Source organism: Lonchura striata, chromosome 1 (assembly GCF_046129695.1).
Source record: "Lonchura striata isolate bLonStr1 chromosome 1, bLonStr1.mat, whole genome shotgun sequence".
NCBI lineage: Eukaryota > Metazoa > Chordata > Aves > Passeriformes > Estrildidae > Lonchura > Lonchura striata.
Window position 1 is genome coordinate 128,538,935 of NC_134603.1, and position 12,542 is coordinate 128,551,476.

The window sequence follows — 12,542 nt, forward strand, 5'->3', positions numbered from 1 at the left end:
CAATGTTACTCCCTGCAGTTTGTCTGATTAATGGCTGCGCCTCCCACTGGGTTTGTGTAATAGGTGCAAGCAAGGTGTTTAGAAGTACTTTGTGCTTAATTGCTCTCGAGGTCAAAAGCCTGAGACATATACCATGCAGGGAGAAATTCATTCTCAGTTTTTAATAGTTGACTCTATTGAATGCAGGCATAAGCTGTAGCATTATTTCCTCATCTTGGCACAGTTGTGTCACTGAAGTCAGGAGAGCTTTGCATTGTACCCTGCATTGTATGTTTTCCAAATGCAGCTAGCATGATCTTTACAGTCCTGGTCAGAAATAGCAGTTACCTAAAACTGGTGTTGGAGGGCTTAGGGGAAAAAAAAATCTTCTCAGGAGTTGGTATTTTGTAAAACAGGAGTCAAAGTTAGGGTGCTTACATGGAATGCATGAAAACAATTGCTGTTAAAAAATGGACTAATCTGCCATTTCTGATTTATAAATCAATGGTAGGAACAACGTGAATTCATTAGCTTTTATTTTTGTGGTTGCCAGCTGCTCTCATGCCTATAGTTCGTAAAATACGTGTTTCTTCCTACTAGCAAGCAACACAAACCACTTGGCAATCACCAATTTGTCTTTAATATTTTTGTCATTTGGGAATTATTGTGAAAAAATTTAGTAAGGGCTGATTTAATTAAGCATTTCCTGTTATGCAATGATAGTGCATTCTTGGATTTCTCACTTGCATAATATTTCCTGTTCTAATTGGCCTTTTGTATTCCATGGAAAAAGCAGTCTTGTTTGAGTTTTCATTGACTGATTGGATTGATTACTTAGAAATGACATGCTGGTAATGTTATCTGTTTCACAGAAATGTAGTGAGAAACACCATTGCTGCAACATCTAATAATGTCTTTCTTTTTTCAGTTTGCAAGTATACAGTCCATGAACGCTGTGTCTCCAGAGCTCCTGCATCTTGCATCAAAACATATGTGAAGTCTAAAAAGAATACTGATGTAAGTTTGGGGTAGCATTAGCTTTGCCATGTACCTGTTAATTTAGTAACTCTGTGTATATCCACATTTTTCTTTTGCAGGTAATGCACCATTTTTGGGTAGAAGGAAACTGTCCAACAAAATGTGATAAGTGTCACAAAACTATAAAGTGTTACCAAGGCTTGACTGGACTTCACTGTGTTTGGTGTCAGATTACAGTGAGTATACTACAGTAAAACCTTTCTCAAGTTTGAGAGATAAAAATCATTGAATGTCTTTCTCTAGCCTTATAATCTGGAATGTCTCATTCAGTTTAGTCATCAGCCATGACTAGTGTGTGTTTAAAGAACAGTATATGCAAAGTATTCTTAGGACTTCTTAATTGTGGCAAGCAAATATGCTTATTCCATGTCATGAAATGCTTATTTCAATATGTCATGAAGCAAATTTGCTTCATGACAATATCCATATGAAAATACCATGTGCCACTTAAGAGCAGAATTCCCAATCTACAGTACAGAAAGATTAAGAAAGTTTTCAGTACCAGGAAAAATCAAGGTCACTGTGACATTAGGTCTAATTGGTGATATACTGACAGGCAAATGAATTTGAGGACATCTGGTAGGATACAGTGATTCCAAGAGTCTGGGAATAATAGCAGAGACAAGTAATCTGTGCACCAAGTCAAATATATACAACTTTTGTGTGCTCCTTATTCAGCAGGAACCAGTAGCTGGAACTAATGACATTCAGGGGACACTGCCCTTATAAGTGAGATCTTCATGCTAGAAGGAGCAATGCCAGTATTTCTGTTTCTAGCCAGGGCAGGATTTAAATCTAAATGGGGAGAGATTTCAGCCTTCTTGGTGTGTATTTGATGGTTTTGCTGATATCATTATTATTATTGTTACGGAACAGCAGTTGTTTGTTCAGTGCTTTAAATAATAATATGAGACTGGGGCATTAGTGAATGTTTGTTTTAAACGTACAAGTTTGGATGTTTTATGACATATTTTCTTAACACAAGAATACAAAATATGAAACATCATCAAAGCAAATAGATCCAGGATGCTTTCAGTGATAAGCTGTTATGATTACTTAAAAAACAATATTTTAGAAGAAAGCAAATATGTAGTCCAGATTGCTGTCAGAATTTGGATAATTTATGTAAAGAGTAAAACACCCAATCCAAAATGTTTCACATGTAGATAATTAAACTTAGGGAATGGCTATACATGTTTAGCAAGAAAAATAAGGGTGTTCTGCTGTAGATATAGAAGTATTTATATCTGTTTAATATGTGTATATCATTCAAGAAATATATATTATGTAACATATGTTGACTTCTAAAGTCAAAGGAAGTTGCAAGTTTCATCTTTCTTCAGTAGAATTTTTTTTCCCATTATTTCATGTGGATCTGGATCAGATTTGTAAAGGTCTTTTACTCCTTGAAGTTGTACATAAAGATTCAGAGGATTTTCATAAGAACTGTTATTCACTGAAGGCGTACTTAGGAATTATTTATGATTGAAATCACTCTAAAGAAAAATGCTAAATTCTTTTGAAAATATCTCAGGTCCTTGTGTGCTTATTTAAATGCCTAAATAACTGTCAAGGTTCCAATTAAAAATGGATGTGTATTTTTTGACGGCTAAAATTGAAAATATTGGCACTAAGGTTTACAATTTTTCAATTTATTTCCATCACTAATTTAAAGGCTTTTTTAAAAGTAGTTTGTATTTTCAAATAAATTTAATAATATTTTTATTTGTTTTTATAGATTCAGATGTGAATTAGACACAAGTAAACAATTAGTATATTTAAATACTACAAATTATATTTCAAACTCCTATTCACTTGCAATTCTCTTCATTTGATATATTCTATTGTAATAACTTCATTTTCTAATAGTAACACCTTTATTACAGAAAAAGTATTTAGAATTTCTAACACATGCATGATTTTTGAATGGATATTCTAAGGTTATATAATGATCACATCCTTCATGTGTTTTTCAAGTCGTACTGCACATTTACAGCTTACAATCGAAGGGGATGCTCTTTATTATGGAACTAATTCTGAGCCTCTTCCATGCTTTTTAAATATATATATATATTTCCTTACAACTTAATAAAGTCACTTCTGATGTCAAATAATTGACTCAAGTCCCAAAATTTAGAGGTATTTTTCATTAAGGAGGCTTGTTATCCTGTATTCTCAGCCAAATCCATGATCTTTTTTCCATATAATTTGTAGTTCTCCACCATGGTGATGTCAGTTTTTTTTGCCTCATCTTCTCTCCAGCAAATACACTTTTTCCTTCTTTGCAGGTTTGTGAAGGAGGTAATATTCTATAAGAGATAGGTTCAGGATAAGGGAATTTTGGGGAAATGTAATAAAAACCTACCAAAATACAGTTTTTCTTTGAGAGGCAAGCATATTAGTTTATTTCTGTGAGTCAAAGTGTTATTTTCATTAAAGCTACATTTCTTCTACCTTTTGTTATTTGCCATGTGCCAATTCTGTTGTCAGAGATCAGCAGAGACTAATAAGAAGATTAAGCTATTTTTTAATAGATAAGTTTGCATGCCACTGAGTAGCAAAGCTGCTAATTACCACTGAATGTGTGAAGATACTTTTATTTGATGTAACATGGCCTGGTGTGCATTAATTATGGTACAAGTAGCCTTACCACTGAGGCAGAGAATTAACATGACAAATGATTTAGATTACAGGACTACCAAAATACCCTCACAATAAGGCTTTGATACTTAGAGTAAATCAAAACTCTTTAGTCTTTTATTTTCTGTTGCTAAGAAACTGCCTAAAAAGGTAACTTTGCAGTATAAATGAATATGGACAAGGCTAATATTAGGTTCCATTCAGTTCAAAATTCAGAAATGTCATGTCAAAATTAACTGTACCAGAAATTTTATGAAGACCATATTACCAATAAAGTCTATATACATCAGCAATTGGTACAATTTTATTGTAATTTTGATAGAGTTCATATTACTTAAACCATTTAAGGGAAAAATGAGTCAGTCACTGGAAAAATGTGATTTACAGATGCAGACACTGAACTACAGGTTTTGTAACAGCTTTTGAACCTGTTGAACTAATACTACATGCTACCTGTTATGCTAGATAAATCACTTGTTAATAAGATTTTTTACCTCAAAACTCCTGATATTTATTAGCCTGATTATTTTTCTTTTCTGTGAATATACACATCTTTTCAAAAATGTCCATCTCTAAGGGAAATGGATGCTATCTGAACACCTTAATGCATTTTATTGAATCCATATAGAGACAAAAATGCAGAATAATTTAATTTGGAGAAGACCTTTATGATCATTAAGTCCAGAAAAAGTAAACTTCCACAAAATTTTACAATATGGATTTTTTTATTCTATCTCTAGTGATATTGTGAAGTATACTAGTTAAATGTGAATGCTTTGTGTGATCCAAGCACACAACTGTGCCTTTGTAATGTGTGGCTGAATATTTAGAGTCATTTGAATTGAGTAAAATTCTAAATTATGAACAGGAACTTTTGATGGCTAATGCAAAATATTTCATCATTTATCATTACTTGTTACTGTTTTATGTTCCTGTTATATGCACATTTGTCCATTCAAACTCTGTAACAAAATAGAGGTCAGCCAATGCTCTTCCTGAGGATATTCTTTTCATGTTTTTGGAGTAGAATTATTGTCATTGCTTTCCAAAAAACTGGATGAATTCTAAGCATAAATTTGAAAAAGGAGAGTAGTTCCCGTTCCTCAGCAGTCAGTGGAAGCCTGAAAGCTGATTCTGTCAAGGCCAAAATTTACCCAATAAAGCTTAACATAGGATATTCCAGTGTTCTTCTTCTATATTTGAATCTGTAGTGGCTATCAGTTTCAGGAAGGAAGCAGAGTTACACCAATAGTGCCCAAAGCTGCCTTGAATTACTCACTAATAGTAGAAGTTCTGGCTCAATGCAAGCTCTCTCCTGAAATGAAGCTTTTGGTCACCAGTAGCAGTATCCCAATGTTTATGTATTGCTGTGCAATGATCGTATTTTATGTGCTGTTCCACAAATGCAATTTCCAAACTGAAAAATACTTTAATCCATTATTCTTCACTTAATACAAGTATAGTAGTTTTGTCCATCCTAGGGAGCTTTCTACTGCAGTGGGTTTGTTTTCCTTCCAGCACTTCAGTAATAATAAGGTTAATGAAACTCACCCCATTCTAGGATGGTCATTTTCTTATGCTATAATAGAAAAGTGTCTAAGTTGAATCTTCATTTTCTGACTTTATATAGTTGCATAACAAGTGTGCTTCACATCTGAAACCTGAATGTGACTGTGGACCTTTGAAGGACCATATTTTACCACCCACATCAATCTGCCCAGTAGTGTTGGTGAGTTGTTTGTATGTTAATTTCAGACGTAATCCTCTCTCAAATGCAACATTAAAATGCTACTGGGGCTGGCTTCCAGATATTTGTTAAATACACGGGACTATGTGAACCTTAAACACAATGTGAAATCCTGGCTCATGAGTTTATAGGCATGTGTTTTACCCTCTTTATATTGCATTTTCCTTCATGTGAGAATGAACCTTGTGTAGGGCATATTATAACTGAAGCTGACTCAGGTTTTATCACTTATTCAGATTGTACTTACCAGAAACTGTATAGGCAGAACACTTCTACATTTTACATCTTTTATAGATCCAGCTTCCCAGAATAATGAAGTTATTCTTATGGGCAGTTTTTGCTTGGGATGCATATTGTATATCTGCAATGCTGAGGTCTCTGATCTAAGCCGGAGGTTACCTGGAATGATGACACTGGTCTTGCAGTAAGCTATGCATCAACATTATAGTATATTTTATTCTGCAGTCGTGGACAGTAAATTTCTCTGTCCACAAAAACAATAACTCAATTCAATGAAAATAAAAATGCATGCTATGTGTAGGTTGTATAGAAAAGAGCTGACCATTTTATCATTAAAAAAGAGCTTGAGAATTAACTTATGTTTTCACATATTAAATTGGATATTTTATGCTGATGAAAGTCATAGCATCATCATATTCATAAGAGAACAGATGAGTGGTCCTCTTTAAATATATTTCATAATAAGTGTAAAAAATGCTTGAACTTAAGAAAGTGTAATTTAGTGAGAGGAGGCAAAAAAGAAAATATACATCCTTATCTTAAACCAGTTGCTGATCATTAGGAGTAATAATTGTGTCTATTGTAAATTACTTGTTTTCTAATGAATCCTTTTGGCTGTTTGTTTATAAATCTGTTAAGGTACAGATGTTAGACTTTGGCCCTCTACCTGTGTAAAGTGGTATTATTCCATTGCTCTCAATGAAACAATCCAATGGAAACCTGCCTTTAATATTTATGAAGTATTTTAAATATTTTTTAAGTCAGAAAAATGTGTCTCTATGGTATTTTGGTAGTATCTGGACATGTTCTGATTGATAGTTTTAAAATACTATTTTAAGTTTGTTGAATGATTATATTCCGTATTACCTTATTTGATTTTCAGGATTTGAGATCATACTTTGGAAGTTTGCATCTGGAAATTATGATTCTGTTATTGGGCTGTTGTTTTCAAATTAATGTTATTTGTCATTTGCCCTTGGTATTAACAGAATGAACCTTCAGCATGAAAATTTATCTTCGGTTATATTGGCATAACTACATTTTCTTTTCAGGAGAGGAAGAGGGATAGAGGAATTAAGATTTTTATTCCACAATTGGAATTGAGCTGTTTAGAGGATATGTAGAACCACTCTAGAGTCAAATCACCTTTGAATAGCTTTATCTCCAAATTTTCAAGGCATAAGCAGAAGTAAATATGTTTTCCTGTTTTGGAATCATGTTACTAACAATGCAGCACAAGACATGTATTTCAGCACAATTTATATTATTCAGAATAGAAAATATATTTTACTGTGATTGAATGGGGACTTTATAATTTTGTAGTATATTTTTTCATCTAGTAGTTTCTTTCAAAAATTCACTGAAGTCTTGGGTTTAGTTATGTTACAAATACTGTCTCACTGACCTAACTAATAGAAATTTCTTCTGAAAGTGATTGGTTATAGTGTACGTATGATTTGTGTTAGTAATTTTTTAATTAGTGTCTCCCATTTCCTGTTATGGGGATTCCTTTTGAGAAACATAATACTTCAGTGCACATGAGAGCAGCATTCTCATTAGGGACAGCAAAACCAGTGAATATATTCTTGTGGAAACCATCTAACCATGCAATAGGAAGTGTGTCTGTTAATAAAAAATATGTGTTCAGACATACAACTATGACAGTGGAGTGGTCCTTCACCCAGGTCACACATTTAACTTTTCAATGATCAGCTGAGCATTAATATTATTGCAATGCTGTCTATTTGTGGAAGGTATATAAAAGCAGATTACCATAATGCTTGGTGTACCAGGCATATCCTTGAGCATTTTGAGGTGTCAGAGAAGAATGTATTTTCTTCTCTCACAGAATATAAGGAAAATAGCAAGATGAAAAATATTGTATCTTTGATCTCCTAAAAATGTTGGTCCTCCTTTCCACCTGTAACTTTGGAAGATTTCTTTCAGAAAACTGCAGAATTAATCTCAGAACAAGATGCCTTCTCTTAAGTTTTCCTTCAACGGTATGGACTAAATCCGTTCTCATCTTTTCTTTTTGCAGAGCTAGGGACATTCATATTTTTTCCTTTTTCATCCAGCATTTCTCATGTCTCATTTCTTCAGTTCTTGTGAAGTCCAGCCTCAACAATTTCTACATATTTAAAGGAGTTTTTCACACATTGCATTTGACAGCACCATGTATTATACGACTGCTACAAAATGGTCTCAGCTGAGTGACTCCTAGTGGCAAGAGAGAACCAAAATGCCTTGTCATGTAAAAGTTAGATGGCTGGTATAAGTTAAATAAGGGTCCTCCCATGTTAAAAAACTGCACAAAAATAGAGCTTTTCAAATTTTATTCTTAAATATGATAAGCTACATTGTCAGCTGAAGAAAAAAAGATGGGGAAACTCATGTAGTTGATACTGTGTACATCATGAAAACATCACACCTGTCTAGATTCAGTGTCTTGTAAAGATTTTTCATATCTCACTGCATCAATTTAAAATATTTTAATGAAATGTAGTCTGTCAACTTTAGTCCTTTTTACTTTTCTGTTTACTGTGTATAAGGCTTGTTGTATGGTGAAGTTTTTTATTCAAGTTAAATGAGTTTTGTTATAAACGGTGTGCAGATCTCAAGTGATAGTCTTTTAATAGATGTCAGATACACTTTAATGTTACTCTCTTTTATTTCAGTAACATTTTAATTAATTCATACTGATTGAATAAATGTACATTGAGACTTGTTTCCTAATGAGGGCACATTTAGAGGAAAGGTTTTGCATCATTCTGATATCCTGTGGGTAATTATATTCTAATTATATGGTGGGGGGGAAAAAGTCTATAACTCAGTACTGATATTGTTCATTGGACCCAATTAATTACATGCACATAATGAAAGTTCATGATAAGGTTGACTGGCAGTGAGTTTAAAAATCTTTAACTCAATTGAATCCCAGCCTACCAGGAGTATGGAATTAGATCATAACCAGGTTTAAAACTGGGTACTGGAATGAGATGAGTGAGTAGTGAAGAAAGCAAGATTGGTCTCTGCTTATAAGAGAGTTTCCCTCACCCTTTTCCTTTATAAGGCAGAAAGGGAAAATGCTAGCATACATTTTGTCTTCATTTCATGCCTTCCTTTACTTTGCCCCATTTAATGATGAAGTATAGGATGTTCTAATTTTTATTTATGTCTGTAGAAAAGTAATTAGATTTTCAATTACCCACGAAAGTATATGCAGCCCTGGATAGTGACAAACCAACCAATAAAAGATTACTATTTAATAAATAATAATGTGTATTTATTTCATAATGCATGATGATTTTGATTCTCCTGTTGTATGTATGAGTTTTTCACTGAATTTTTTCACTTAATTTCTAGCATTAATTTTTGAAATTATAATTAAAACTTTTAATTCTGGAATAAAAATAGAATTGAGGAATAAATTGTAAAACATAAGGCACCCTGCTTACAATGTGAGCATTATATGACAAGTATCACTGTCCACATAGTAACCAGCTTATTTCAAAGGTGGAGGCTCTGGTATGATATTGATTGTAAAGAGTGAAAATAATAAAACTTAAAACTGGGTATATTTCTTTGTGTTTTGATATCCAACTTCATTGTTTTGCATTTTGTGAAAAATGGGTCATCATGATAAAAAGCTTGAAACAGTTTCCATTTTGTTTCTTTTCTCTTGTTAATGAATTTGACTTTTGTTTTGGGCAGTGAAGCTGTTACAGTATATTAGGACAAAGTCATCTAAGCAAAGATAAAATTTATATAAATGTGGACTATATATACAGATCTAAACTGGTATATATAAAATACGTAGAATTTTTATACAACATAATATGCATCTCTTTATAGACACTAATATAAAATACTTTCATAAGTCAAATTCACTTGACCTCTCGTTTTAAAATATAGATGGCTATACAGTTGGGAGGAGGAAACAGATAGATCTGATTCCTGTGGTATTTTGTTGTACAAAACGACAAATATTCCAAAATCTTACAAATCTGTTTATGACTAGTTATATTTAGGCATGTATAACAATATACACAGGAGATTACACGTCTGAGATAGGAAATGTGCCTTATTCAACTTATTCAATATGCATTATGACCTATAGCTTCAAACTTTTGTGTAAATATGGCAGGTGTATTGACATTCTGACAAAAAATAATACAAAATTAAAGTTGAAAATACTGTTTAAGAATTTTCTTTCACTATTAATATTTAGACCAGATAGAATAGCTATTGGCTATATTATAATTGCAACATGGTTCAATAGATATTTTTTCTATGTCTGATGATATGTTTTGCTAATACTGTTTTCCTGTGAGGTATGTAGGCGTTATTCATATAGAAAAGCAGAGTTGTAGAGAGAGAGAGAGAAAGGGAATTAGCAGTGCCTGGTTGAAGAATGAGCTTTCTTAATCCCCTTTCCAGTTATTAATCCTAAAATGATTCTTCTGTTTTTATAGAGATCAGTTTTAGCTCAGTTGAATCCATGCTTAACATAGAGCACGGAAAATCAGTGCAGTATGTAAGCATTTATGAGCAACTCAATCCTTTGAAGTTGAGTACTAGCCTTATCATGAGTTTCTGAACAAAGATACTATAAAAAAGTTATTTTAATATATATGCTTGGAGAGGGGGAGTTGAATTTAGATCTGGTTGTTGAATATTAAGTAATGACATAGCAGCTGAAAGAGATTCAAAAAACAAAACAAAACACTCTTTTGCTTCCCTATTGTGTTTCATATTGCAGCTTCAGTTCTCTGAGAATCTAAATAAGACTAAGTATAATGGTGTCCTTATCTACGCTAAGAGCTTTTTCATTTCTTTGAAGTCAGAAGGAAATTAATAATTGCCCTGGAGGAAAATGTATCTTCCTAGCTAATTAGCTGTTCGACAAACACAGTTCAATGTTAAAATAATAAGATGCTGATAAACTGAAATGGCAGCCATTAAATCATTTTAAGTTATATCTAGTTGCCTGCCCACAGCTCATCACTACTGTCTGTTTCTAAGTTTATTCCTTATATCCTCTCCCACTGGAGTTTAATATGATTTTATTTTCAAAATTCTTTTCCAACACTTTAGTCTTTCTTGGACAGTATATATAATCAGCTTCTATAACCCAAGCAGGAGTTGCAAATCCAGTGGAAAGTCTTGGACCATATACTGATGTATGTATTGAATGGGTACAAGATGTAAGGCAAGTTATCTACAGAAAACTGAATGAACTAAGGCCAACATGCTAAATGAGGGCCTTGATTGTGTTTTGGTTTGTAATTCTTTACCTTGTTATTTAGACAAACTAAAAAAGGAGCACAAGTATATTTATAAAGTTACCATATAGTGATTCCTTGTTCAAAAGAAGGAACAATCAGCAATTTTAGAAGTTATTCTTAAACATATGTTCTCCATTTCAGCCTTGTCTTGTTGCATGTATTTTCGCTACCAGTATTATGAGTGACAAAATGCTTCTTTCTCAATGGTGTAATGTGATTTTTTGCCTTTTTTTTTCCCCCTTGAGCTGCAACTGCTTTTCTTAAAACAGCTCTCAAATTAATTAGAAGCCTTAACTTTCCTTTATAGTATGGGCATGTGCAGCTCACTGGATGGTATTTTTGCTGAGAATTGGTTAATAATCTTGTCGACAGGATGACTTCTAGTGACTGTCTAGGGATTTAGAGCTGGGTATTGTGCTACAACTCTATGAGCTTTCAAGACAGCATGATGTGGTGTTCTAATATAGGCTCTTTTGATTAGCATGCACTCAGAGCTGGAAATGTGGAGAATTTATAAAATGAATTTTCAAAATATTTTAGGTCATCTGAATCACTGTTACTTGGATGTGATCTCTAATAGATACTACAGATAGATTGCATGCCATAGCTTTGGCATAGTGGTGATGTGGTTTTTCTTTTAGTTTTCAGGATTTCTGAATTTCAACTTTCTTTTGTTATTGTATCATTATGGAAAGAAATTTCTTGGAATGGGAGCTTCGTAAGCAGGGTCTTGAATGCCATGTAGGTTTACAAAATTATAGTCTAGGAGTACCTAATATTATTAATAATCTATTAATATAATTATTATATCCTTAAAGATTCCCATGTCATTAAGCAAAATAGTTCTAAGGAATCATAGAACAACCTTCCTTCAAGTTCCTTAAAAAGTATCCCAAAGTACCAGTTTGGTATTCAAGTCGCATATTTAAATTTCATCTTGCAAACATTTGAGAATATCTGTATGTGGTATTGTGTGCATTCCGTCTAATCCTCTGTGAAGTTTTGGAGGTCTACAATAAGATTTTTTTAAACTTTTTAAAGCTATTTTAGTTTATGCACAATAACCTAAAACTATACTTCTCTCATTATGCAACTCCATACCCAAATAGGTTATATGTTTCATTTAAAAATATATATAATAAAAGAAGAAATTACCATACAGAAGTAATCTCAGGTTTTAAGCTGTCACCTGTCAAACTGTATAATGGTATTAACTTTTTATTAATGAATTTGCAATCCTATATAATGTATAAGTAAATTGTTGATTCATGTTATGAAATACATTGAATTAAATAATCTTGTGTAGGAAATAATCCAGAAAAAATAAATTTGCAGTTATTAACTAAAAGGCAAGGTGATAAAAAACAGTTGTTGCTGTATTTGTCCTGGTTTCTGTGTCAGCAGTTAAATTATAAAGAGGCAGTTCTTTAGTGAGCCTTTAGTAACTATTCATCTGTTTTCACCATAACAGCTATGATGGAGAATGGTATTTCTAAATGTGTTTTGCGTAAAGGAAAAGATTCTACCTCTATATAAAGAAAGAATATAAGCAGCTTTGAGTAATATAGCTTTGTATAGCTTGTTAATTGTAGCTATACAATTAGAAGAAG

General features: G+C 32.7%; 1 protein-coding gene across 7 annotated transcripts in view; it reads left to right on the forward strand.

Moving 5' to 3' along the window:
* DGKB (diacylglycerol kinase beta) overlaps positions 1-12,542 on the forward strand; it is a 339,840-nt gene that overhangs the window by 102,146 nt on the left and 225,152 nt on the right. For all 7 annotated transcript variants that reach the window (XM_021538316.3, XM_021538315.3, XM_021538318.3 and 4 more), the window contains 3 exons: positions 908-996; positions 1,077-1,193; positions 5,288-5,386. In XM_021538316.3, the coding sequence (XP_021393991.1) occupies positions 908-996; positions 1,077-1,193; positions 5,288-5,386 (305 nt within the window). The remainder of the gene's footprint in view (positions 1-907; positions 997-1,076; positions 1,194-5,287; positions 5,387-12,542) is intronic.